The 27471-nt window shown below is 48.6% G+C and overlaps 2 protein-coding genes across 4 annotated transcripts in view; both read left to right on the top strand.

The window, feature by feature from the left end:
- Positions 1–27471, top strand: part of RAMP1 (receptor activity modifying protein 1) — a 202186-nt gene that overhangs the window by 106124 nt on the left and 68591 nt on the right. The window lies entirely within an intron of this gene.
- UBE2F (ubiquitin conjugating enzyme E2 F (putative)) overlaps positions 1–27471 on the top strand; it is a 51801-nt gene that overhangs the window by 22125 nt on the left and 2205 nt on the right. For all 3 annotated transcript variants that reach the window (XM_036086465.2, XM_036086466.2, XM_078071531.1), the window contains 5 exons: positions 8004–8071; positions 15165–15235; positions 19392–19449; positions 22130–22162; positions 24430–24492. In XM_036086465.2, coding sequence (XP_035942358.1) covers positions 8004–8071; positions 15165–15235; positions 19392–19449; positions 22130–22162; positions 24430–24492 — 293 coding nt within the window. The remainder of the gene's footprint in view (positions 1–8003; positions 8072–15164; positions 15236–19391; positions 19450–22129; positions 22163–24429; positions 24493–27471) is intronic.

Below are 27471 nucleotides of genomic sequence, written 5' to 3' on the forward strand. Positions count from 1 at the left end.
TATTGTTTAAGCCACTGAGTTTGTGGTAAATTATTATAGCAACCATACAAGCCAATACAGAGAGCTGTGCTTTCTATGCCCTAAGAGATCTAAGAACTACAAAGACCTCCTCCTGTTTTTTTAAAGTAGTTTTTTAGCTTTAGATTTTACAGTTTGGTCTGTGATTCATTTTTAGTTCGTTTTCCATATGGTGCAGGATAAGGGTCTAGTTTCTCCCCCTCCGCTGCCCTCTCCCGGAATGAAGGGGGACGTGTTCCTTCTCTTTCTGGGACAGTGTATGAAGAGTTAGTATCCATTCTGTACTCAGTGGTAGAATTTACCAGGGAGGCCACCTAGCTCTGGAATGTTGTGTTTTGTTTTCGTGGTAACAAAACAATTTTGAATACAATTTCTTTAGTAGATAGAGGGCTATTTTGGTTATTCATTCTCGAGTGAGCTTTGGTAATTTATGTCTTTCATGTCATCTACATTTTCAGATTTGTTAATGTAAGGTTGTTCTTCATATCTTACCCTATAAAATCCTGTGGAGTCTGTGTTGATATCCCCTCTTTAATTGCTATTGAAAATGTTTTCTTTTTTCTTGATCAGGTTAGCTAGAGGATTATCGATGTTAGTCTCTGCAGAGAACCAGCTTTTGGTTGCACTGATTTTCCCCTAATACAATTTTTTTTCTGCTCATATCTTTATTACCTTCCTTCGGCTTGTTTTCAGTTTAATTTGTTCTTCTTTTTCCTGTTCTGAAGGTGGAAGCTTGGACAGATAACAAGTATTTCCATTTCCCCACCCCAGCCTTCATTTTATAGTTCTCATGTCTCCTTTACATATGTTGTAACTCGGCTTTAGACAGTCTGCTTTCTTTCTATATTTATGAACATACTGACCACCAGTGACCTTCATTTCTTGTTGTAGGTCTGAATCTCTGTCTGTCATTTTCCTTCTGCCTGAAGAACACCCTTGGATTTGTCTGTAGTGCAGCCCTGCTGGTGACAGTTTCAACGTCGCAGGGGCCTCATTCTGCTGCCTGCTGAGAGTTAGTGCTGATTCTCTGTTCCACTTTATGCGATGTGCATTTTACTCTCCGGTTGCTTTTAAGATAGTCTTTTTACCACATTTTTCGCAGTTTGACTATGATGTGCTTTGAGGTGATTGTTGACCTGGGCTTGTTGAGCTTTCTGGATCTGTGAGTTTGGTTTTCATCAAACTTAGCAATAATTTGAACATTTCTTTAAATACTTTTTCTGTAACCCCATCCTGGGACTCCACCTGTATTAATATCTGTTGCATATATATTACCTCTACATAGAACCTGTACCTCCATTGGGTCACAAGTCTGTGTTCACTTTTCTCTCTGTGCTTCCTGGTGGGTAGTTCCTATTTCTGATTTAGTATGGACCTCATCCAGTAAAGTTTTCATTTCAGATATTATGTTTTTTTCAGCTGTTGATGTTCTGTTTGCTTCTTTTTCATCTTTGCTGTTTCTTTCCTCGTTATGTCCATGGTTTCCTCTAAATCTCAGCATCTTTTCATGACAGCTGACTCAGTGTCTTTCTGCAGCTCCTTGCTGGCTCCTGACCCCATGTCACCGCCAAGTACCTGCCCACCTTCCCGGTTTGGCTCCGGGCCACACGTCAAGGGCAGTCCTATCTGTGACTCTGCTCCCACTCCACCTTCCTCATGGACACTGTCTTTTTGTCTTCCCCTGCCCTGCCCTGCTCACCCTCAGGTCCCAGTGAGACAGCCTGATTGGAAGTAGCTGTGCCCCCTCCTAGCCTTGGGGCTGCGGCCAGTTACTTATTGCACGTGCCCCAGTTTCTTCTTTGAAGCGGCTGTGTCGTGCCCGTCCCACTGCACTGGGGTGACTGGGTCAGTGACTGTGTGGTCCACGCTCCATGTGTCCGTGTGCTTAATGTCGTGGCGGTTGTCATCCTGATTTTCAGGTTGTACCCAACAGCCTATCCCCTAGGCTTCCCCTGAGTAATCCAGCCCACACCAGCTTCCCCTCTTCAGCGAGCCAGCTTCATGTGCATTGTGTCACACAGGTCAGCACCACAGCTTGTCTTCGTGTATTTTCTTTTTTTTTTTTTAAGGTTTTATTTTTATTTATTTGAAAGAGAGAGAGCGCATGATCATGAGCAGGTGGGGGGTGGGGGAGCAGCAGGGGGAGTGGGAGGGAGAGGCAAACTCCTCGCTGAGCAGGGAGCCCAATGGGGGACTCGATCCCAGGACCCTGAGATCATGACCTGAGCCAAAGGCAAACATTTAACCAATTGAGCCACCCAGGCGCCCCTTGTCTTTGTGTATTTTCATGTTGGGGTGGGCACACTAGACCCCATCCCAGAGGTGAGCCAAATCCCGCCCTGGGCCAGTTTTTGTGTGTCCCTCAAGGTGAGAATGACTTTTACATTTTTAAAGGGCTATGAAAAAACAAACAAAAGAGGATATATGACAGAGACCTGTGGCCCGAAGCCTGAAGTGCTTATTTCTGCCTCTTTACAGAACAAGTTTGCCAACCCCAGTCTATAGGCTCATCTTGTCAGGGACGGTGTTTTCCCTGACTTTTAGGTTTAAAATGTGCATACAATATAATTTCCAGTGTGCTGTAAATATTGACATTTAAGGATAAAAGTATTATATTGCTCTTTAAAATGTTTCCAGGAGAGTCTAAACAGCATGGATACGCCCACTATCATGCATTTTTGTAGAAACATAGCTCTGCTACAGTGGTTGGAAAATGTTCCTTGCTGCCTTTTCTCCTTGCACTCTTTGTTTTATTCCACTTGTCCTATAGAATTTTATCCCAATGTAAACATTTTTCTGCTAAGTATTTTGTCACCCTGTCATACCATTCTGTAAATATATATACACATGTATATGTATATATAAAAATTACTTTAAAAGTTTATAAGATTCTTAGGCCTTAAGCATTTTCTTTTGAATGGTTGTTAGTCATTGTTTGTACCAACTCCTGGCTCCTGGTCTTCCTCCATTGGTGCCGGCTGCCCCTCCTGGCTCCTCTCCTGACCCTCTAGGTGGGGCCCCTTCGGACTCTGTCCTGTCCTTGGACCTCCATAGTCAGCTCATGAAATCTGAGTGCTTCCATCTACTGAACAGCTCCCAAACTACCCTCATCCAGCCCCAACCTCCCCCACACTCCAAAATGGTCTGTTGGCTGCTGATTGGCACCTTTGCTTGAATGTTGACGTGAAACCTCAGATTCGCCATCTGACATGGAACTTTGTGCGGTGGTGCCCCTCACAGCCTTCTTATCTTCCTGGTGGCAGCCCTGCCCTTTGCATTGCAGGGTCAGAGAACTCAGCTCTTCTGTGGCTCCTTCTTCCCCACCCCTCGCCTAATCTGCCAGCAAACGCTGGTGGTGCTCCCATCAGAGTATTCCCACTTCACTGCTTCCACCCTGGTCCTAACAGCTTAACATTTCACCGGGGTTACTGTAAGAGATAGCCTCCACAGGGCCTCCAGCCTGTCCCTCCTCTGCTCAGACCCCTCTCATGGCTCCCTGTCTCACTCTGCGTAAAAGCTAGCGCTCTCACGGTGGCCTCTTCAGCCTCAGCTCCTCCCTCCCCTGCCTGGCCTCCAGCCTCTGGAGTCTTCCCTGAACATACCAGGCTCTCTCATGGGCCTCACCCAGCTCCCCTGTCTGGAGTGTTCTTCACTCCAGTGGCCTTTTTTCAGGCCTTTGCTCTCTCCAACCACCCTATTTAAAATCGCAGCTCCTACTCCCTTAGCTCTTTCATCTTCTATTATATGATTTCCTTATTTATTTTGTCCCTCTTCCACTAGAATGTAAGCTTTGTCAGGGCAGGAAAGGTCTCTTGCTGATGTGTCCCCAGTGCCTAAAACAGTGCCTGGCACATCATAAGCACTCATCAAATATTTGTTGAATGAATGATGACTTTACACAATATGTTGCAAGCTTTGATGGTTATTAAACACAACATAGCATTTCATCTGAAATGCATCTGAGAATGATGGAGTTATTACTATTAGCATTTTTCTCTGGTTTAGTTGATGTATTTGTGAATGACTTTATGCCAGAAAGAAGGGTTCAGTATCAGTTTTCTTTCTTTCTGTTTCTGTAGATGTAAACACTGAGGACTGCTTGTTCAGACAGGCCTGGAAGGTATTTTGTTATAGCTATGACATTCCATCCGTGGACTTCAAAGTTAGAGGCCAAAAATATCATATAAGATATTTTGTTGATCTTTTTGCTGATTACTAGATTAGGGTCCTTCTTCCATTTTGTTGAAAGCAGAGAATTGGAACCCACCTGACTTGGAGAAGACTTTTCAAACACAGTCGTCAGCATCCCTTAGCATCACGGTTTCTGAGACAGTCACCAAAACCACTTTCCCAAGACCTGTCAACTGACCATTAGTCATACCTGTCTTCACTTAGAAACATCTCTTGTTTTATCTGAAATTCTCAGTGAGAGTTGAGAATTCTGTGATATTACTGATTTTGCCATACATTTACCAATATAAAAATGTATGCTTTATATTTCCTTAAAACCTTGAAGCTGTAGATTTGGCTTATTCAGTTTATCAGAACTATCTACCCAGTGCATAAATAGGCAGAACCAGTTCTAATTGTCAGCCCAGTCAGCAGTCAGACTCACTCTCAGGAGAAGTCTTACTTATCTCTAAGATGTACCATCAGCCACCTCTCTTCTGAGTTTAATTCCTAGCAGTTAGGTGAGGCATGGAGCCAGTCACCTGGTGGAAGAAGGTACCATGCTTGTGGCTTATTGGCTCCCTGTTTGCTTGCTTCTCATGGGGATAATGTGTTATTTTACAGTAGTCTAGGGATTGAAGTTGCTAAATGAAATTTTAATCATCCCTGCCATCAGACTCTACAATGTGTCTGAATTTAAGACATTCCAGTATGAACTGGGATATCTTACTTATTTATAACACCCTACTTTGCCCTTAACAGAACTGGGTGTAGGATAGGGAAAGCACAACCCTGCCCTGTGCCTCCCTTCAAAGGGCTTTCCTGTGACCTTTGTCCTCTGGGATGTTTGTGCCTTGGGGCAGTGCATCGTGGTAAGAGGAGAGCTGAGACGTCAGCCTTCTGCCCCCCGGGGGAGCAGCTGTGAGAAGGGAAAGGGAAGGGGAGGCCTGCACGACTTCTGACCTCTTGAGACAGTCAGGCAGCTTCATTTTAGGAGAGAATGCACTTGGACACTGACCACCTAGAAGTGGATTCTCTTGAGGCTGTTTGTACCCACCTACCCCTTGGACAGTTTTCTCCCAGGAATACCCCTAACCTGGCTGGGAGATAGTGGTGTATGATTCCTGGAAGGCAGGAGGGAGTGGGCTCCAGGATACCAGAGGAGGGAAAGATGGTTCCTGTCATTGGAACCCTGGGTGACGGGCATAGGCTGGCCCAGTGAGAGCTGGATGCCAGGAACTTTCCTACTGCATTTCATTGTTGTACTTGAATGCCCAGTTATCTGAGAAGCAGGATGTTTTCAGCCACAGCAGTCACGGATAGTGACGTAGTGGGCCTGTCCCAGACTTGGATGTGGTGCACACTGGGTTATGGACGCCCTAAATGACCCCGCTGCCCGCTGGCTCCAGAGCTGCGTAGGCCGTCCTGCGTCTCCGCCCTGCGAAATGCCAGCTCGGGAGCCAGACCCGGAAGGTGGACCAGCAAGAACTCTTCCCTGGGGCCTTTTGTTGAGAAAATCACAGGAAACAAGAGATGCTCTTGAGTTTCCTCTCAGTCCAGTGTGCTCCTCAGCTGCTTTGTAAGTGGGACTGTGGCATTTCTAGGCAAATTCATAACCAAGGTGGATCGGGTCCAAAGGCTTACGTACCTTAGAAGAGGAAAAACGAAGTACTGGCTCAGGAGCTGATAATCTTTCCTGAAAGACGTGTTTCATGAAATAGAACAAAAATTACAACCGTCTGCTTGCTCTCTCTTTTCAGTGGATTCAGGGATGATATAATTCTAATAATTACTAATTGAGAGCTTGAGTAGGACAGAGGAATATGGTAAAACCAAAACCCCATTAGACCAAATAATAGTTTCTTTGAAACTGGTAGATAGCAGAGTTGAAACTCTATAATCGTGGCATGGAAAGCCAGCTAGAGAAAAACCACAGTGGTGTGGCAGGATGGAGGGGCTGGAGCACAGCCTTGGGGAGCAAGAAGAGAAAAGAGCAGGTGGAGCTCTGCACCTGAAGCTGGCGTTCTGGTGCCGCCGCATGGTCTGCAGAGCCCAGCGCTGGGCCACTCGGCCGCGGTGACCGCTGTGCAACACGGAGCCTCTGGTGAGGAAGGATGTGCTCTGATTATTTTATACCTGAGATGCCACTTGTTTGGAAAGTTCTTGTATCTGGAGGTAAAATTTTTCCCCAGAGTCTTTTCCAAAGACTCGATAGTGTCAGTCACGAATCCAAGTGCACTTGTAAGCACTAGAAATAGACGCATCAGATAGTGGGGAAGGGTAGGATAATAAATACTATGTGATGGGTCAGGCAAGCACGGAGAAAACACACCACCTTATTCCAGATGAGCAGATGAGCCGATGGGACATATGAAACCACAGGATCACTAAGAGAAAACAGAGAAATCAGGTCTTTCTATAATCTTGGTTGGGAAAGATCTTTTTCAGGGTAATACCAAAGACAGAAACCACAGAAAGACTGGCTTCTCAAAAGTGAAAACTAGTTGAACCACAAAACTGAAAGACAAACAGCAGACTAAGAAACATTGTAACAAATATAAAAGGCAAAGGTTAATCTTCTTAAGAGCTTTTTTATATTGTAATTAAAACATGGGTACCTCAGTAATACAAGGATACTTATGGAACATCAGTCATTAAATGATTCAATATGAAGTAAATTTCAGCCTCACTACTTTTCTTCAGTGTAAAATGAAACAGAGTATTTCTCTTCTGTCACGCTGGCAAAGAATGAAAACTTTGGGGTCCAGGTAACGTTAGTTAAAACTACCATGGACAACATAAGTGTTGATGCAATCTCAAAAAACTTTTTTAGTGATGATTTATTGGAAACTAACAACTTCCTATTAAATGTTCATTTTACATAAACAGCTGAGGGAAGCAATAAGATGTACTATTGCTGATTTGTTCACAATGATAAATATTTGGGGGGAAGTTGAACTTTCATTTTAAAGATGGTGTTAATTTTGTCAAGTTGTGAAACTCAGAGTACTGGGGGCAAGTGTTTCAGGTTCAAGCACCTTCGTGGTGGAGCGCCCTCTGCTGGCAGCAGCCCCAGTAGCCTCTACCATGCACCTGCAGGCCAGGCTCATGCCGGCCTGGTCGACCCTAGAAGAGGCTGAGAGGTGGCTGAAGCCATCACAGGAGTTGGGACTGCGCTGTGGGGTCTGACCCAGTGCCGCCCTGACTCCAGACATCCTCCTGCATGCCCACCAGCCCCCTGCCAGAGGGCCCGCTCTGTTCAGAAGGCTGCAGCCAGCGCTCAGCCAGCCCACCCGGCAGCGTTGCCTGTGCACCGTCTCTGAGGCGAGGATCCCGTCTCTGTGCTCCACTGCTTGCCCCGCCTCCGGCCCCCCGGAGCACCCCTCGGAACTGACATTCTCATGGGGCCACCAGCAGCAAACAGATGGCCCTGCAGCTCAAACAGGATGGTTGCCTATCATGAGATGTGCTTGAAGGGGTCCCGTGGGTGCTGGGATGTGGAGTGGGGTGGGCCGAGGTGAGAACAGGGTTCCTTGGGCAGGTCCTGGGAGACTGAGGAAGAGGAACCAGTCCCCCAGAAGGGTGCCTACGCCTCCCCTGAGGTGCATGGCTAGTGGGGTGACAGGCCAGCAGGGAACTGATTGGGGTTCATCATTAGAGCAGGGCAGGATTTGGTGAAGTAACAAGGAACCCTGCAGTCCTATTGTTTAACTCTTAATTCTCTGTATTTGCCATATTCTAACATTAGTGTTTGCTTTTTGTTTCCTTTTTTTTAATTTAAAGGATTTTTTTGTTTTGTTTTGTGTTTTCGATAGATGAGGGTTACTACCAGGGTGGAAAATTTCAGTTTGAAACTGAAGTTCCTGATGCGTACAACATGGTGGTGAGTAGCCTGCGTTTGAACCATTGTCCCCTTTGCGTGGCCCAGTGGTGGTCACGGCCCTGCACCCCCCACCCCCTCCCCCCGCATTGGGTCCCCCCAGTCCTGGGGCTGAGTACAAAACGGCCGATATTTCTGTGATTAATGTTGCTCGGCGGCAGTATTCAGAGCCTTAGGGGAGAGATGCATTTTTCAACAAGTACTTGTGAGTGCTGTGTGTCAGGCAGTGCGCACGGGGGCTACAGCTCGGCCGAGGTTGGCACCTTCGCTCGGAGCTGCCTGTGTGGTTCACACCAGTCTTAACTTGTTAAATCCTGGCACTGAGGAAGAAAGCATTTTATTTAAAACTGTGGTTTTGTTTGTGGTATAACACCAGAATTCCCAAAGTGTAGAAAACACGTATTTTAGAATTTTAGAAAAGAGCAATGGCTCATAGTTTTAAACCATAAGTAATGTTGATCTCTCAAAGACCCCACCTAGGTAATAATTATACCAAGTACTGTCACATTCTATCCTTGCTCTTAAGGAACTTACCAGTTAGGAAGGTGAGAAAAAGTGTAGAAAGTTACCCTAAAATGATAAAAGCCATAAGTAGCAGATAACAAGAGATATGGAGCAGTGCCAGGAAATTAATGCACAGGATTCCGAGAAGGAAGGAGAGGATCCCATTGGGAAAGTGGTCCAGCCAGTTGAGCTTTTCAGGAGAAATAGGACTGGAGTTGTCCTGACTTGGGTTGACCCTTAACCAGGGGACGGTGGTCTAGGTGATGTGGAAATCCCTGGAACTGTGTTAATAGGTACAGAAGTGAGAATGAGCAGCATGTGTGTGGTGGATTGACCAGGTCAACTAGAAGGAGGAATCAGGGTTGGGGAGAAGTGAGGACAAATGAGAAACTCACATTTGAGTATTGTTGGGCATTTTCACTTTGGCAGTGAGAAACCAGTGACAGTTCTGAACAGCTCCAAAATTTTACATGAGATATATATATATATATATATATATATATATATATATAAACATGCCCCTACTGTTTCCCAGCCCTCTCTAGCCCTATCAACTAGGAAAAAAAATCTGATGGTAAAATTAAGTCTCTTGTTACCTTGAGCCCGTGGGTACTGGGGACCCCGTGTGCCACGTTGGTTTGCCTGCAGTGACTGTCCTACCAGCTGACAAGTGCAATGAGGCCCCCTGCCCCGGGCCCGGCCCACCACCAGGGCACAGTTCAGTGGCTGTCACACTTTGTTATTTGAAGCCAAACCTTTATCTAAGTAATTGGTTTTTACTAGGCTACTACATTAAAAGTTCTTTCTGAATGTAGTTCGTGAGGATGGGAAAGAGTTGGCAATCCAAGAAGAAAAAAATTAATTTCTAAGCAAAGACAGGAAAATGTGCATCTCAGGTCTTTATCTGTCCATCCATCCAGCTCCCTGCTGACTTCCTCTATTTCCCTAATCACACACTGAGTCTGGCTTGACAGAACACTGGACTCCCTCAGGGGAGACACAGTTGGAGAGGTTTGGTTGAAGTACAGATGTTTAGAATTCCAGGGGCTAGTTTGATGTTTTCTGGAAACAGCCAGGCATACAGCACTTAAAATTCTGGACCTTTTAGCTGTTTGGACATCTGCCGTCTCTAAGGACTCCTCGTCAGAAGAGTGCTAAAGGGTGGTATGTGACACAGTCTTCTTGGAGAGGCAGTGAGTGTTTGAGGAGGAGGATGGTGTGGGGAGGGGCTGCCGAATCTGAGGACCACTATTTCAGGTACATTAGGTATCATTTAGTGGCAGAGCCTCTCGGTCCCAGTATCGGAAGAGAGCAGACCATGAGAAGACACCAAGGGAAGCGATTTTTGTTGGGAGCTTTTATGTACCAGGTGCCCCCACTCACTTCCCCTCGTGTGATTCTCCAGTAGTTGCCTGGGGACACGTCAGGAAGTTACGGCCCAGAGAGGTAGAGTTAGCTTTGCCAGAATAAATGGCTCCATTGCTAAAGCAGGTTCTCGTCCAGCGCTGCCCAGCTCCCTGACATGTGCCCTTCCCAAACCCAGCGGCCACTTTGTGGGAGAAAATGTTGGTCATCTTGTCTTGCCCCTATGTGACCTCTTCAAGAAACAGAGAGGTAGGACACGGAATACACAGGATAGAAAACCACTGAGCCTCGAGGACATGTTTCTTACATTAATTGGTGACTTATGATGGTTTTACATTCTTATATTTAGTTTCTGTCTCCTTTGGGAAATTTCTGAATGATGTGCTGGTTTGATTTCATCAGGAATGAAACCCATTTCTCAAGCCAGGGGCACTGAGAGGCCAGCCCCTCTGGGGTGGACCCAGACCCTGCCCTGCTGCCGTTAGGACCTCTTCCACTCTGTGCTCCTGCGGCCCCTGCACGTCCTCTCTGCCTCCATGTCCAGGCTGAGGCCGCAGTCTTAATTACCAGGCCGGCGACTGTCACTAGCTCAGGGCAGGGATTGGGGGGTGACACCATCCCTGGGAAACCACGTAATGCAGTGCCTAACCGATACAGAGCTATTTGTGTTTACTTTTTTGTAGTTAATCTTTGCTTATATAACTCCTTAACGTCTCTTTCCACTAGACTGGGAGTGTCTTACTTACGCTGTATTTCCAGGGCTCTGTGAGAGCACACAGTACACATTTGTCCAACAATTGGCACTCTCTGCCCCTACAGACTTAACGGTGTAGAAAATGGAACCAGCATCTGAAAATACATAGGTTGTAGGCATTTGGGGCAGAGATGGTGAGAGTAAACTTTAGGCACCTATGTTTTATTTGGATGGGAGACAGCCAGCTTTTAGAAGGTTAGCCGGAGAGACCTCCATGGAGCTGTCTTAGGCTCATCTGCTTTTATGCCATGACTTTATATGATTTCTGTACTTGGTAAGGACTTTTTAAAAACTCCTGACACTTACAGCTTCTTCAATTAAAGTCACTTATTAAGATTGTCATTCTGAAAAACTTCTAATCACTTAAATAGGTCATTATTTTAGAGTAAACTTTTAAAAGAAAGAAAGTAACTATTTGGTTTCCCTACCCCCTCAATGCCCCTACACCCCAGCAGCTAAAGTTCAAATTTTCCTTGGGCTCTTTGTCCTTTTGCCCCTGAACTTTACCTCACAGCCTCAAGTCTGCCTTGTGATCTCCCTAAGATAGTGGCTGAAATTATTTAGTGACATGAAATAAGCTTTGCAAGGTTCTGTGTGAGACACTGGCTTTTTAAGGACCCCAGTCTCCTGGGGGACAGCACAGACAGCGATGAGCCAGGGTGGTGACAGCGCTGGGGGTCCCTGGGTGATCAGGACGCCCACAGGAGGAGCAGGGCTCAGTGTGTGTCACAGCCCCGAAGTCCTGCGATGCCCCCGTGGCGTGTTAATCGCATGTTGGTTGGCAGAGACCATGCGCTGAAGCAGGAGAAGGGGACACGGCTTTTCATTCTTTGCCTCCAGTTTCCTCCTGGAAGTAACACATGTTACGTCCCTCACACTTTTTTTTTTTTTAAGATTTTATTTGTTTATGAGAGAGAGCAGGAGGAGGAGCAGAGGGAGAAGGGACAAGCAGATTCCACGCTGAGTGTGGAGCCTGATGTGGGGCTTGATCTCAGGACCCCGAGATCATGACCTGGGCCAAAACCAAGAGTAGGACGGACGCTCAGTCAACTAAGCCACCCAGGCGCCCCTCCCATCGCATTTTTGATAAAACGTAACCGAATCAAGAGACATGGCCATGACCGGCCCCAGAAAGGGGGGGGTGGGGCAGAGATACTACAAGTGAACTGAACCCCCACTCCCCTCTGCCTTGTGCGTAGTGTATGCTTTGTAGGAAATGGGGAAAATACGGCTCTGCAGAAATGGAATGTTAATCACCTGTTACCTCTCCACCCAGAGATGAGCGCTGTTCACTTTCTGATGTATGTTATGGGCGACATATAATCGTACATACAAATGGGATCATGCTACACATAGCTTGATAACTTGGGGTTTTTAATACTATAACGTGATGAACAAATGTTCTCATGTCAATTCACATGAGAACATGTTACATCATCATTAATAAGAACAGTTCATTATATGCTGCGTCATGGTTTTAAATCAGTCCTTTATTGTTGGTCACTAGTTGACCAGTTTTTGACAGTATGAACCACACTTTCTGTGAGTAGTAAATATTTTAGGCTTCGTGAACCACAAATGGTCTCTATCACATATACTTATTTTTCTCCACAAAATAGTTGGGATTTTTTTAAACAGTCTTTTCAGAATGTAGAAACCACACTTAGATCCCTGCAGTAGCGGGCCCCGCCTGCACTCGGTGCACAGGCCGTCGGTCGTCGATGGTGGGCGTAAGCGGTGCGGCCGTGCGCGTCCCAGACAGCGGCTGCTGCGCGTCTGCCTCTGTCCTTGGCGTAAATCCTCGTGGGGTTACCAGTGTGGAGTAACTGATGCTGATTTTAAGACTCTTCATCGATACTGTTAAACTAGTTCCCAGAGAGGTTACGCCAGCGGCTTCCTCACCAGTACTGTCTGAAAAGGCCCTTTTTCCTCACGAAAATGGAATCTTGATTTTCTTTTTGCCATTTTGGGAGGAAATAAATGGTATCTAATTGTCATTTGAGTTTTCGTTTCTTAAATAAGTAGAATGCTGAATATTTTTTTCCTATTTATTAGCTTTTTATGCTCTTTGTGAGCTGTTACTATGTCCTGAGCCCTTTTTTCCATTGGGATATTTGTTTTTCTTATAAGAATTCTCAGCTAGAATTTATATGAAACGTTTTCCCTAGTTTTCTTAGTTGTACTCTAAAGATTTTTCTGTTTTTCCCTTGTTTTTTATTGTTTTTATTCTGTAAAACTTCGGGGGTTTTGCGGGGGAGGGGTTTGTTTTGTTTTGTTTTGCTTCACCACTGTACTAAAATCTACTTTTCTTTCATGAGTTTTTCTTGTTATGAAATGCTTAAAACAGGCCTTCAGATCCCAAGGTAAATCATCTGCATTTTCTTCAGTGCTCTTACAGTTCCGTATCATTTATGTTTAATGCATCTGGAGTACAACTCTTAAGTGGGGATCTGTGTTTTTCCGGATGGTTATCCAGTTGTGCACTGAAGAATCCCTTTCTCCCCATTGGTTTGCAATGCCGTGGCTGTCATATATTAAACTCCTAGCCTGTGATGGGGCAGGCGGCATGCCAAGTAGGAGGTGGGACTGGGTGTTTCTCGTCTGTCTTGCTTTAGGGGTAGGGTCAGGTCTACAAGTTCTGTTTGGAAAGTGTGTGTCAGAATCTGGGTCCATAGTTCCAATTTGTTCTCTTGTCTGGGGACCGCAGTTAGGAGGACCACTGACAAGAGGAGGTGTCTGTGCCAACATCTAACTGTGGAAGGTGGGAAGGGACAAGGAGGAGAGGGGCAGATACAATCGGATACTTGGAGATCTAGTGAACAACATTAGGCGGGGTGACAGGTGTGTGTGTGTCAAGGACTCTCTAGAAGGGAGGGAGATAGAGCCTGCAGGTTCCCTCCGATGCCAGGTTGGTGATTCAGTCTCCCCAGTATGCAGACTGTATTGTTACTTAGATTCATACAACCCTGCAATGCCGGCCTTCCCTCAGCCTGAAGGCCTTGCTGGAAATGCACGATGACTAGCATACTTTCCGTCAAATGCATTCCCATTTACTTGCAGGAAACCAAATTAGAGCATATTAAATTGATTGAAACTCACTCTGAACCTAAATTCTGTAACCTTGGACACCTATATTTGCATGCTTGGATTAATTATCTGGGGGAGTTTCTTGATGTCATGGTGTTTTAAAATCAGGAGGAAAACTTAAAAGAGTGCTGGAAAAGTATGTTTTGTACAAATAAAATGAGGGAACGATTCAAGTACTAGAAAAAGTGCAGTAGAGTATTTGGGTGGTTGGTAACAAAGATAAAAATTTGATTACAAAGACTTTACAAAAGAATAGCATCATAAATGCAAATTAATACTGAATGATAAACGTGGAAAGCATGGCCCCCCGTAACAAAGGGCTGACACGTGAATGTCTACAAGATGACGTGTCTGTGAGACTTGGCCAGATGACACTTGTGTGCTCTAACCAGCAGTTCCTCTACCTGGGCTTCCTCCCGGGCAGACCTTTCCTACAGATGTGAGCAGAGATGAGCACACTGATTTAGCCCAGTTCGTGGTAGAGGTAGGAGACAACCTAAATGTCCAGTAATAGGAACTGGCTTGTGAAATGCTAGAATTGTACCATGGAGGGCGAGAAAGCCCAAAGCCATTTGAAGTGATGACAGAAAGGAATATGAAAAGATAGCACACGTCCCCGCTTCCATAAGGAAAAATGAATATGCACACACATGCATCTCTGTGTGGGGCCTAGAAAAGAGGCTCACAAGATGTGTATCGGGTGTTAGAGAATTTCTGGGTGGAATTATCATATATAACAAAGGAAAGACAGAGATCTTGCCTTTTGTTGTCATTGTCTTTTTGTCTTAAATGAGTATGGATTGCTTGTATTACCGAGTCACTTTAAAAGAACAGCTTCATCCAAACATGCCTCGTCATCAGTGATGTCGGTGTGCCTTCCTCCCACATGCTCGTTTTCATTCTCTCTCCCTCCTGTAAGCATAAAGCAGACTATGACTTGGATGTAGGACATGTACATGGCAGTCGCATCTTCAGAAACACGCGCGCAGGGACCCAGCTACGGCCGTGAGGAGCAGTAACCCTCAGCCACAGCGCAGCAGCGTAGCGCACAGCGTCGCGTCTGCGGGCTCCCGGTTTGACTGGGGCCTGCAGCGCACCGTGGGCCCCACAGCCCTGGCAGGGAGGGTCAGAGCGGGCCGAGGCCCCGCCACCAGCCCCACTCCCCCTCCGGCCCTGGCACTTGTACAAGGGTCGTGTTGGGGGTACGGGCAGGCTAGCACTTGTGGGTGCAGTGTGAAGACGCTCCTGCACAGGTGACGGGAGTCCAGGATTGAACCCTGGTTGGGGCCAGTCCGACCGAGTGCCCAGTAAGCAGTGGAGCGAGGGGCTAGATGGGTGTGTGGCAGTAGGCGTGATTTGGAGAGTCTCTTTCTCTCTGTGTTGCAGCCTCCCAAAGTGAAATGCCTGACGAGGATCTGGCACCCCAACATCACAGAGACAGGCGAAATATGTCTAAGGTGGGTTTCTCTTCTTTCCTGGCTTCTGTGTTTGTGAGCACTATGTGTGAACATTGGGCTTTCTAACACATAATCTCCACTGAGAGGAAATTTTGAGGCTGGGCCACATTTAGGGAGGTTTGGGAAACCACCCTCAGAGCTTTGGGCTGCACTCCAGTGACTGGAAGGTCTCCCACCCCCAGCCTTCCTCCACCTCCAGACCCAAGTCCTCCTGGGCACTCCGGTGGCCAAGACCCCTGCTGGTGCTCCCTCCAGGCCTCCTCACCCTTTTCCGCTCCTGTTGTAGTGAGAGGCTGCAATCCCTCCATGTGGCTGATTTTAGCTAAGAAGGAAAAGTAGGATTTATAAAATCGGGGGTGGGGGGGTGTAGATGGCAAGTTTAAGACCTGGGCATTTGTATTTAAGATGTTCTCTTTTTACCAAAAGTCTTGATGTGCGTAGAGCAGGACAGTTTTCCCAGAGCTTCATGTCAGTTGTGGTCTGTGTGTCCCCCCACCTTCCAGTGGCAGATGATCAGGGATCTGCAACTCCCCGCTTCTCTAGGCTGCTGGTCACTAATGTAGGGAACTGGAGAAGGTGTGTGGTTTGTTGTTTTTAAGTAAATTTAGCACTTGGGCTTTATCTTCCTGCGTCTCTTCACTTTCTCTACTAAGGCGGCAGTGGGGTTGCAGGGGCTCTGGGGCCAGACTGCCTGGGCTGGAACCCTGCGCGTCCACCCGCAGCGGGTGACTTTGCCACAGCAAAGTCACAGTAACCTTCAGCCACAGCGCAGAGGGTAGGCATTAGCATTAGCACCTTGTTCTGCTTTCTTCCTGTGATTAAGTCGGTGTCGTGTCGTGTCCCGTCCCCGCCCTGGCAACACCAGCCTGCCTGTGATGGGGAGCTACACACTGCCCGTAGTGCCGGCAGAGCTGGACCCCTCTTCCTTCTTCTTCCTCCCCCTCCCCCTCCTCTTTCTCTTCTTCTTCGTTTATATATTTATTGAGAGAGCACACAAGCTGGGAGAGGAGCAGAGGGAGAGCAACAGGCAAACTACCCAGTGAGCACCGAGCCCCATGTTGGGCTTGGTCCCAGGACCGAGATCATGACCTGATCCGAAATCAAGAGTTCGATGCTTAACCGACTGCGCCCCCCCCCAGGCGCCCCCTCTTCCTTCTTAAAAGCACAGTTAGTACCCAGCTCCCAGTGCAGCTTGTGTGCAGTGTCCTTTTCAGTAGACAGTTACAGATGCATTTACAAGAGGCCACCTTTTCCCCACCTGTCCTTTAAGGATCACACTTATAAAATCTGACTCCTCCAGCTTCAGACTGTAGATGGCATCCGCTCCAGCCTTCTCCCCTGAGGCCATCGCTGGTGCTTGCTCTCCTGGGAGTCCACCGCACGCCCTGTCATACCCGATCCTCCACCAGAGTTAATGCCAGGGCAGGAATTTCTCTCATCACTTTTGCTGTCTTCTGAGAAATCAGATTATTAGCAAAGTGTGAGGAGAACTCAGTGGGCAGCAGCCAGCAGCAAAAGCCAGAAACCTTAAAGGAAAATCATTGATAGATTTAGCCACATTAAAATTAAAAATACAAAACATAAAAGTGAGAGAGAAAAGATCAGCTGGGTTACATCCTTCATGTGTAAAAGGTTTTTGCCAATTAGGATGAAAAAGACAGACACACCCACTAGGAAAACCGAGCACCTGCTACAAGTAATGACTCATAGGAGAGTTACAGGTGGGTGGTAAGCACCTGAGGGATGTTTGGTCTGGGTAGTAGCCAGAGACAGGCTCATGGAAACAATGAGATGCTGCTCACCACTCCTCATATTGCCCGGAGCAAAAGCAAATACCCAGTGGGGGGTGGGGGGGGTAAGAGAGAAAGGAGAGAGAGAAAGGGAAAGAACAGGCTCTCTCACATCATGGGAGATATACCTATATATCAGCTATAAAGTCTACATTTAACTTGTATTTACCCTTGGATTTGTCAGCTGCACTTGTAGGGATTCATTTGTGGGAAATAATGTGCCAGATTAAAGTGCAAAGACCTCCTCATTGTTTTGGAAAAAAACAGACAGTGTCCAGCAGGGGCTTAGTGTACCACTGACTAATCCTGGCATCTCCTGAATAAAGAGAAAGAGAAGCCTGGGCCAGCCACTCCTGGTCTGCAGTGACCGCCAGGGAGCATCCACCTGGATTCCTCACTCAGCAGCTCTGACCGGTGCCTGGTGCTCTGTGGGGCCTTGTCTAGTACACAGGGCACTTACCTCTCTTTGTGAGGCTTGCTCTGCTCCCACCAGGGGCCCTCGCCTGCTTTTGGCTCAGGGTCAGAGGTGAGAGGGGCCATGTCTGTGGGATTAGAGGGCTCTGGGCCAGGACCCTGGTGGTTGCACTTGAGACTTTTTCTCCTGGGGCCCATGATTCCAGTGTAGCCCCTGAGGCACCCTCTCTAATCCCTTGCCTGGTACCCTCTGAGGGCCTGCCACCTGCTGAGGCTGGGCTAGAACTTGCACAGTGACAGTGTGTTCCCTCCATAGTGTCACTCTGTCCAGACCTGTGGCCTGCAGCCCTAGGCACAGCCTGCCCGATTATGGGCACCCCCCCCCCTTATCTGCCATTGCCCTGGGTGGGCACAGCTGGCCTCCAGGTTCAGAGCCCTCCTGCTCTGGCTGTGTGTTGACAGGGGTCAGAGGATACTACCTGCTCAGCCAGTGAAGCTGCCCCCCCCCCCCGCCATCAGCTAATGGTGGTCAAGCCCAGACACAGTGGGAGCAGTTGGTATTCTTTGCTTTGTGGGGCTTGGCAGCTGCTGGGGAGACAGGCATTGAACAAGTGAACAGGTGGATGGCTGAGGATAGTGACGAGGTCTGTCAGAGAAAAGGACAAGGACAATCCGAACGGATTCCTGTCGCTGCCTCAGTGAGGAGACCTCTCACTGGGTCATGTAGACCTCCAGGACCTGGCACATGGTTCCCGAACGGTTCCTCTAAAGTTGCAGAGCTTTCCTGTCAACAAGGCCTGGGCCTCTGCAGGGTGGAGATGTCGGTTTCTTCTTTCTTGTTTTCTTTTTAAGGCTCAAAGTAAGTGGTAGTGGTCAATTTAAGGTTTTATTTATTCTAACTGATCTTCATGGGCAATTAAGATTATAGGATATTTATATTTTCTCCTGATCGTAATTGACTTACGGGAATTTGAACATGCTCTGATCCAGAACTTCTCTTCACAGTAGTAGTTAAGGTGCAGAGAGCCTGACACTGCCGTGTGAGCTTAGGAACTGTTACGTACACATCAAAGCAGCAGCAGGATACAGCTCAACAATGCCAAACTAATTTTTCCCCAGAAGGAAACTTGGCAATAAATTCTCGTTTTTCCAAGTGTGGAATAATCATTTCTGTGAAGAGTATGTAATGTGCATGTACGCTGATGGAACAGGGATGGAAGTGACCCTCGGGTCCACCTTGGGAAATAGGACCTCACAGTACCTCCAAAGCGCATGTGCACCTTTTCTGAGCATGGTCCTCCCACCCACTGGTGAGGACCACCCAGAATTTTGTGTTAATCTACCTTTATCCTTCATTTTTCCCTTTTGAATTTTTTTTTACAAAACAAAAACAAAGTATTAGAATGTGTGCTAGGAGCTGTCATCCGTGTTCACCTGCATCTCCGGGCAAGCTGCCCAGGTTTGAAGGACTGTCCCCCAGGCCCGTGCCCTTGCTGCTCTGTGCCTTGTTTTCTTTTCTGCATTAGACAGAGAGATGGCAGCACCTCCCTCATGGGTTGTTGAGGCATTACGTGAGGTTAGGATCATGCTGAAACACATAGGAAGCTCTAAGCATCAGTTGTCATTTTCTGAATATCAAGTTGACAAGTGCTCTTTGTATGTTATTTTAACCATACTTTCTTCCTGCTTAGAACTTCTTGTGCATGCAGGATTAAAGACCTGGGTGTACAAGCAATAAACATGGCACAACAGATTAGACTTGGGGGTAGAGATGGCCTCCTGCAGGGAGACGGGCCTGCGAGGCACCAGGGGAGAGGTGGGGCCGGGGAAAGCAGACGTCCTGAAGAGGAGCCATGGGCCCAGAGGGCTCGGCGGCGGCGCCTCAGCACACCTGCAGCTCCTGTGGCTGGAGGCTGCCCTCGCTGACCGCTGTGCCTTTCTGTCTGTTTCAGTTTACTGAGAGAACATTCGATTGACGGCACCGGCTGGGCCCCCACAAGGACACTAAAGGTAGAGTGCAGTGCGCTTGAGCACAGCCCCGGCCTGGAGGCCTCTCCCTCTGCGAACCAGTCTCCTTGCTGTCCTGCCCACCCACGTGGCCAGGCACACCCTGCCCCCCCCCCCCCCCCCCCCGCCCACCAGGGGCTGCTCGGCCAAGCACTTGCCCCGGTTGGTTCCTCTGCCCCCAGTTCATCTCAGGGCAGTGGGGATTCAAGTTATCTTCACTGCCCTCTGCGCTTTACCATTTGTGCTTCAGGTGTGTAGTTTCTATCCTTCCCTTCCTCTGTCCCCCAGTCTTGTGTGGTGCCTCACTCTCCAAGGAGACGAGAGCTGTCAGGGTGGGGAGAGGGGAGGAGGGAGAAGGCAGATGTGGCCTCCCGTCTGCTCCGAGTTACCCGGAGCTAGCCTGGACAACGGAAGGGTGGCAGCCCAGGCAGGTATGCCCTGAGGGAGGACCCCACCCAGGGGAGGGCGATGGAGAGGGGAGCTGCCGGGGCTAAACAAGTGGCTGCAGTTGCTTCTGCAGTGTAGGCTCTAGTCGGTTCTGGGGTTGCACGTTACGGGCGCTGCATGAGGCCGCCAGCTCTGGCTTCAGCTCAGGGCTTTTCTGCTGCGGTATCCGTGGGACACCTACAGTTTCCTCCTGTTGCCTGAGCTTTTCGTCAGAAGCAGCCAGGACTTCTGGCTAGTGTTCACTTTGTGGTGACCGACTGCCTGACTCCTGCCATCGTTTCTGATGGGTAACGAAGCAGTCCACGCAGTCATCAGAGCCTTTGCCCTTCTCGTGCCGGGTCCATGCTGCCCAGAAAGCGCCCTCCCGGTCCTGGGTTCAGAGGGCAGCTGGGTTCCCAGCCTGCGCTTCTCTTCAGCCCGGGACTCGGCACAAAGGCGTACTTGTCCAGACCCGGCCCATGTTCCCTGGTGACTGTGTCCTCCTCTTCACAGTCGTGCCAGGTCAACCTGAGAGGTGTCAAAGCAGCGAGTTTGTGACACTCGCACACTGCCTGGCACATCGCACAATGCCATCTTCCTCTCTGTCTCCCCCTCTCCATCTCTGTCTGTCTCAAGAGCAACATTTTTGCACATGTGTTAACTTTGGCTTGGTCATGCATGGATTACAAAAGTCATCCTAACTAAAACCATTTGTAAGTTGAACTCGGCACCAAACACACAAAACGTAAGCATGGCTGGTGCTGGAGATGCTGCAGCGGATGCTGTCCTTTGGGCCACAGGGGGAAGCCTGAGTGGACCTGAACAGGCCTGGGCCCTCCTGCACACGTGTGCCGGGCTTCCTCTACCCACCATCCTTCACAGTTTAACGCTGTAGGCCCTGCCTTTGAAAGAGCTTCTGCGGGTAAACTGACCTCATTGCTTATATGCCAGCTTCCTGGTTCACCTCTTAGAGACCGTCCTCACTCCCACTCCCTGCTCTTAGGCAACCCCACTGCTCTTAGAGGAGGACACTGAGGCCCGGAGAGGTATGCATGGGTCACAGCGGCCCACCAGTGACTACACTGGTTCTGGGCCAGGTCTAGTTCTGTACGTGACCACACCTCATGGGCGACAGCTGCAAACTCTGGCGTGTAGGCACTGTCGTTGGGTATCTCCAGGTGGGCACTTTGGGAGAAGAACACAGGGAAGGTGTTGGGGCCCTCCGCCAGAGTCAGAGAACACGGCAGACCTACAGGCCTGACTGGATCCTTCCGAAGTGTGGTCTCTACTGCTATGGGGAGCCCGGCCTGTCTTCTCACCACACCCTGGACATGTCCTGCCCACTTCGGACTTAGCTTCGGCACAGGGGTCCTTCTACCTAGAAGGTGCTCCCTCCTGTCGTCCTTCTACCCGGCAGGCCCTGCTTCCTCTGGGAAGCCTCTCCTCCCTGCTGGGTCCTCTGTGGGAACACTTCCGTGGGAGTTCTGCTGACATGCCTGTCTGTCCGACCTCTCCACCAGACAAAGAACATGTGTTTACTGCCAGCTCCAGCCCCAGGTTCAGCTCACCCCAGAAGGACACGGGTGGATGGCTGGGACAAAGCAGAGGCGGTGATTAAAATTGCTAGCTAGCAGAGTATCAGCCTAAAAAAGACAAGACTTGAGCTGATGACGAGGAATGCTGAGAGGGAATTGGTGGTTGAGTCACAGATGACAAGTCAGTCCAGAGAGAACACACTGGTTTTCCATTTTATTTTAATGAGAATTTCTGATCTTTGAATGTTAGGTAGGAAGTGTTTATCAGTCTTCCACTTTTTTTTTTAAAGTAATTAGAGCAAAATTGTTAGAGGCCTGTGGGACGTGGGTAATTAGCTTATCTGCAGTCCCCAAGAGGACACAGATGCAGAAACAACAGATTTTGTTGTAAAGATGACTCTTTGGAAGTCCCGAACTGTATTGGAAGATGAGGAGGAGGTGATGTAAGGTGGGGTTGCCCTGAGCAGATACAGCCCATGGGCTCCTTGGGCTGGGTCCCAAGGGTACTTTATGTTGTCTTTCTACCGGTGACTGCTCATCTCCAGATTTCCCAGAGCCTGTTGTCATATTGGAGAGAAGTTGTTTTAAGTTTCTGTCTTAGGGAAAACAGCATGCTAAAGATAAATTCTGACCTGGCACAGTACATATTTCTTGGTCGTGGGTTTGAAACACTAAATGCACAGGAGCCTAAAACTTGTTTTCTTCTTTCTTTCTCATTCCAGGATGTTGTCTGGGGATTAAACTCTTTGTTTACTGTAAGTATATTGACCAGAATCCCAAGTTTTTCTTGAGTCCTCTGACTATTGGCTTTAAACATCACATTAAGGGTAACCTAGAGGGATTAAAAACAGCACCCTGTACACGCTGAACTCCTCCTTTCTGTCGGATTTATATGAGGCAGAGGAACAGTGAGACGGGAACTGGGGGGGGCTTTGGGGTGGCACATGGGGAGGCTGTCAGGGACGGGAGGGCTGGGGCCGGGGCTGTTTGTTGGCTGCAGCCTCCTTCACGTGGGCGGCTCTTCCTCTGGCGGCGCCTGGCCCGGCCCCGCTCCATGTCTGCCCTCGCTAGCAGCCCTCTGCCCTCCCAGGTGTCCTGGTTTGGGTGAAGGAGCGTGTGGTCACCTGACCTCTAGGCTTTTCACAAACCCAGAACCTTAGAACCATTGTCTCCTCAGTGACGGGCTGCCAAAGTTTGCTGTCCGCAGAAAACAGCATATCACAGGCAGGGGCTGGAGGGCAGAGGGAGACACGGGGAGAGGCTAAAAGCTGCTATTTGGATTTTTTTAATACAATATTAGTCTTTTGAGTTTTTGCTTTTTGATCATAAAAGAGCTTTAAAAGAAATAAGCTTCAAGGATCTGTCTGTGGGGTGGGGCGGGGACCTGTGCTACTTTTGATGAAACTTGGCCCTCCATGAAAAGGAGCCCACCCTGGCCAGCCCACAGGACGGCAGGTCGTTGGAGGGGCAGCTTCCTGGCCCACGGCACGTGTGCTGACACGGCGCCAGCGCCCGGGGCCAGGCTGCTGTCCGAGGCCACAGTGCGCTTGCTCTTATTGGCAGCAAAATAAAAAGCAGCAGAGCCTCAAAATTAGACCCCCAAGGCCTTGCCGCCCTTTGCCTTCTCCTCTGTCGCCCCAGGTGACCCCTGTAGCACGAGCAGCAAGCCCAGCACTTCCGGCTTCGGGCCTTCCCTTCACCCCGGGGAAGGTAGTGCCGTCGTTTTGTCGTTATCGTGCTTTGGCTTTCTCGTGGATGTGCGCGGTGTTACTTCTGGAGCTGTGAAGGCTGCAGCATGATTTAAAATCTGCCCAGCAGTTCGTGCTGCTTTCATTGATTTAGCCTTTCATCTGGTGTAGTCCCCGTCTCTCCAGTGTTCCAGATTCTAGAGGGCCAACCAAAATTGCTGATGAAGCCTCTAATGCTTATTCCAGCCAATATATTCATTTTAGGTCAGATATATGGTAAGGAAAATAAAGAATTTTGTGTGTCTGGTGGTCTTTATATGCACTGGGTATCTCATCTGTGTGTTTCATATTTTTGCCTGTTTCTACGACTTGAAGTTTAATTGTTCAACTTTACAAGTGATCATAGAGATCATAGAGACTTAAGAATTTTCCTTGCTCTATTTGTAACATATTGGTCATACCCCATATTTATTTCCAGATCAGAAATACAGTCCCCAGATTTAACATTTCTCCTGTTGTCTTTACAGTGACCATCAGTGACTCTGGAAAGCAATGACTTCTCATAGGCAGTATAAAGATACGGCATGGCCTCCGATTTGAAGTCCATGGTGTTTCTTGCGGGGAGAGGGGAGTAGCCATTCCAGGGTTTTCTTTTTAAGATTTTATTTTCTTAAAGTAATCTCTACACCCAACATGGGGCTCAAACTCACAACCCCGAGATCAAGAGTTGCAGGCTCCAAGGACTGAGCCAGCCAGGCGCCCCCCCCCGCTCCCCCCCCCAGGTTTTCTAAGGTAGAAAGGCCTGGGGGACAGGGTCCTCCTGGCGCTGTCTGCCCTCAGGCTCCAAACGCCATCCCTGCTGGGTGTGAGTGCAGTGCTGTGAAGGGGAATAACAAAATGTAAAGAGAAGATCTGGTGAAGGTCAGCATGGAAACCAGAGACTTAGAGAGGCAAAGATGTTCATCATAAATTAAAAGAATTTCTGAGGAAAAAAGAATGGGATTTTTATTTGGAAATGCTCATAATGAGAGTGGTTCTTTATCAATAATAGCTTTAGGACTTAATGTGATCACTAACCTCCATTTTCACCGAACTTTGGACAGTTGTATGTAAACATCATGATCTTTCAGTCCGCCATTCACCAACATTGAGAAAACCCACACAGACTGTGCGCTTCTGTCCCAGGAACCGTGATCCGTAATAGAATCTCTCCACTCTCTAGCTTCTCCTGTTTGCTGATTAGAGTTCTGTCGTCTGGCTCATAAAATGAAGACTTGTGACAGCAGAAAAACACATTCTTTCCATTGTTTACTTTGAGTTTCTCTCTTTTTAAGGATCTTTTGAATTTTGATGATCCGCTGAATATTGAAGCTGCAGAACATCATTTGAGGGACAAGGTAAGCTAGTGGTAGCGTTCGAGGTGGATGGGTTAGGTAAAAAGATGATTACAAGCTCTTGCTCAGATAAATACGAGGCTGAGAATGGTGGGTCCACGCCTGGAATTGAAAGCAGTTGGTAAGTAATGTGTTGTGATAAATGTGAGTAGTCTCAGTTAAGTATTTGACCCAAGGTCAGGCAGAAGTGTTTCTATTAGATGTGATTTCCTAGTAGAATTCAGTCTGAGGGATTTAAAACAGGCCACTGTTACTTTGCCTTAACAACAGTATGGGGATACAGCATTCACACCCCCACGTCCATCCAGCGTGCCTGTGCACTCACATGCCCACTGGGTTTCTGTCCAAAATAATGGGATCCTGTTGTTTATTATTCTCAGTTTTTTGTTTTTGTTTTGGTGTTTGTTTGTTTTTTTTTAATTTTTTTATTGTTATGTTAATCCCCATACATTACATCATTAGTTTTAGATATAGTGTTCCATGATTCATTGTTTGTGCATAACACCCAGTGCTCCATGCAGAACGTGCCCTCCTCAATACCCATCACCAGGCTAACCCATCCTCCCAACCCCTCCCCTCTAGAACCCTCAGTTTGTTTTTCAGAGTCCATTGTCTCTCATGGTTCTTTGGTGTTTGTTTTTAACTTTTTAGTGGCTCTACCATACTTTTTTCAACCATTCTCTGAGTGGTCGCCACTCAGGTTTTCCCCATGGGTTTTTTTTTTTTTTTTCCAACTACAAATGATAATGCAATAAATATGCCTTTTACGTACATCCTTAAAGGTGCATGAACAAGGTGTTAGGAGCTGGAGCAGCAGTCTGGGTGTCTGGGATCAGAACAAGGCTGTTCGAGGTTGTGCAGCTTCACTTGGAGCCAGGCTAGTTAGCCATTAGGCCTCAGCGGACAGCCCTGCAGGGCTAACCTGGTTTAGTCATAGAGCCTCAAGTTTCATTTTCTGAACCGTGTTCCTGTGAATCCTCACCACCCCAGAAATCAGCCACCCAAGGCCGTTACCCAGCACCTCCCTTGAATCTGTAAAGTTCTAAATGCCATTGACCTGGTTCTCAGTACCGAGCTGAAGAGCAGGTGCTCGTGTTTATGTGAGACCTGCTCTGTGCCAGAGGGGGGGGGCGTGTTAAATGTGTTGTGTGTGATGTTTACTGCAACCAGAGAGCGGGCCCCGGGAGAACCGCGTCACCCGGCACGTACCCCAGCTGACAAAACCGTGCGGCAGGCACAGCGGGACCAGTGAGCCGTGCGGTGGGACCGCAGGGTCAGTGGGTGCTTCTGGTCAGGCACGGGCTGGTAGCAGCAGAGGTCTTCTGCAGATGCGCCCGCGGCTGCTCTCACGGCATCTCCCGCCCACCCGCAGCAGTCAGCCCCCTGCACCACCCCGCAGAGCCTTGGTTTGTCCACTGCGATGACAAGCCCCTGCAGGTGTGTTCCTGCACCCCCCCCCCCGCCCTGCCCCTTTCCAGGCAGCTCCATTCACGTTGCAGCTCCACCTGTCACTGTCCCTGACATGGACTTCCCGCTGAGTGATGTGTCTTGTAAGCCGAGTCAGGGAAAGAAATCAGTAATGATGGGTACACTCTTAGAGGGCCAGGTGGAGAAATACCTGTTATAAATTGTCTATCCTTTTATTTTTCTTCGAAGGTTGCTTCCTGCTCTTTGTATGAAATAAGGGGAAGACTTGCATTTATAAACTGTTAGCCCCAGTAAGATGGACCTAAAATCCTCCAGATAGTGATGCCTCCACATGAATTCTAAGAAGTGCCCCAGCCCCACCCCAGTCCTCATGCTGAGTCATGATGACAGTTACTGAACTTTCTCCTTACTTTATTTTGTGCTCATGGTTCATCCCAAGTTTGACTGGGGCCACTTCAGTGCCAGGTGAGGTGCAAATGCTCAGGATAGAGTGATGAACAGACAGTCCCTGTCCCCATGGAGCGGCCATGCTAGTGGGCGGAGGCAGAGCTCAGATAAGCAAACGTGACGTGAGGGGCCGCGGGGGCCAGTGATGGGTCTTGCTGTTTTATGTCGGGTGCTCAGAGAAGGCCTTTCTGACAAGATGTGAGTAGAGATCTGATGTGAACCAAATGGAGAATGGGCAAGAGTATTCTGGAGAGTATTACAGTGGTGCAAAGGCCCTGAGGTGGGAATGTGCTCAGGGTATTGAGGGAGGAGTACGGACGCCAGCGTGACTAGAGCTGGGGTGCAGGACGGCGGTGACGTGAGAGCAGCAGCAGCCTTGGGCGGCCCTCCCAGGCCCTGTCCCACCCGCTTCCCAGAGTGCATTTGTTCTCCTGACATCTACACAAGGGAGGGACTCTTACCATCCCTGATCTGCTGCTGAGGAGGCAGAGCCACCATGGAGGGAAGAGACTTGCCAGGAAGGGGCAGAGCCCAAGATGTGAACCCAGGCAAGCAGTCTGGCCCCAGAGTCTGTGGTCTTCATGTGGGCCCTGCTCTGTGGGCCCTCAGGCAGAGGAGGGAGCCTGAGCACAGAGGGCTTCTGGGCGCCGTGGGCCCTGGGCTTCGTCCGGGGTGAGACGGAGCACCTGAGGGCAGGACGGGGCAGCAGTGCCTGTGGGGTCTTCACATCCTGTGGCCACAGGCTCCTTAGCCACTGACGGTACTGTGGGCTCCTGGGTCCTGTGGAAATGGCCAAGTCAGGGCTAGTGGGAGCCCATGAATGCAGTCCTGTCCGCAAGCACAGGCTCAGCAGCTCCCCACTCCTTCACCTGAGATGGCAGGCAAACCACCAAACCATTTTCAGACCTTAAAACCAGGAACCCACCCTGACCTTGGAAGCGTCACCAGGTGAATTAAGTGTGGCCACCCCCTTCTAGGCGCCACTCCGGGCAAGGACTGGCCACAAGAGGGTGCAGCCAGCGCCGCGCCTACAGGGGCTCTGCTGAGCTCTGCACCGTGTGGCCCGTGGTGGTACCTGTCACGTGATGGGACTGAAGCAGCGTGACC

This window comes from Halichoerus grypus, chromosome 4 (genome assembly GCF_964656455.1).
Source record: "Halichoerus grypus chromosome 4, mHalGry1.hap1.1, whole genome shotgun sequence".
NCBI lineage: Eukaryota > Metazoa > Chordata > Mammalia > Carnivora > Phocidae > Halichoerus > Halichoerus grypus.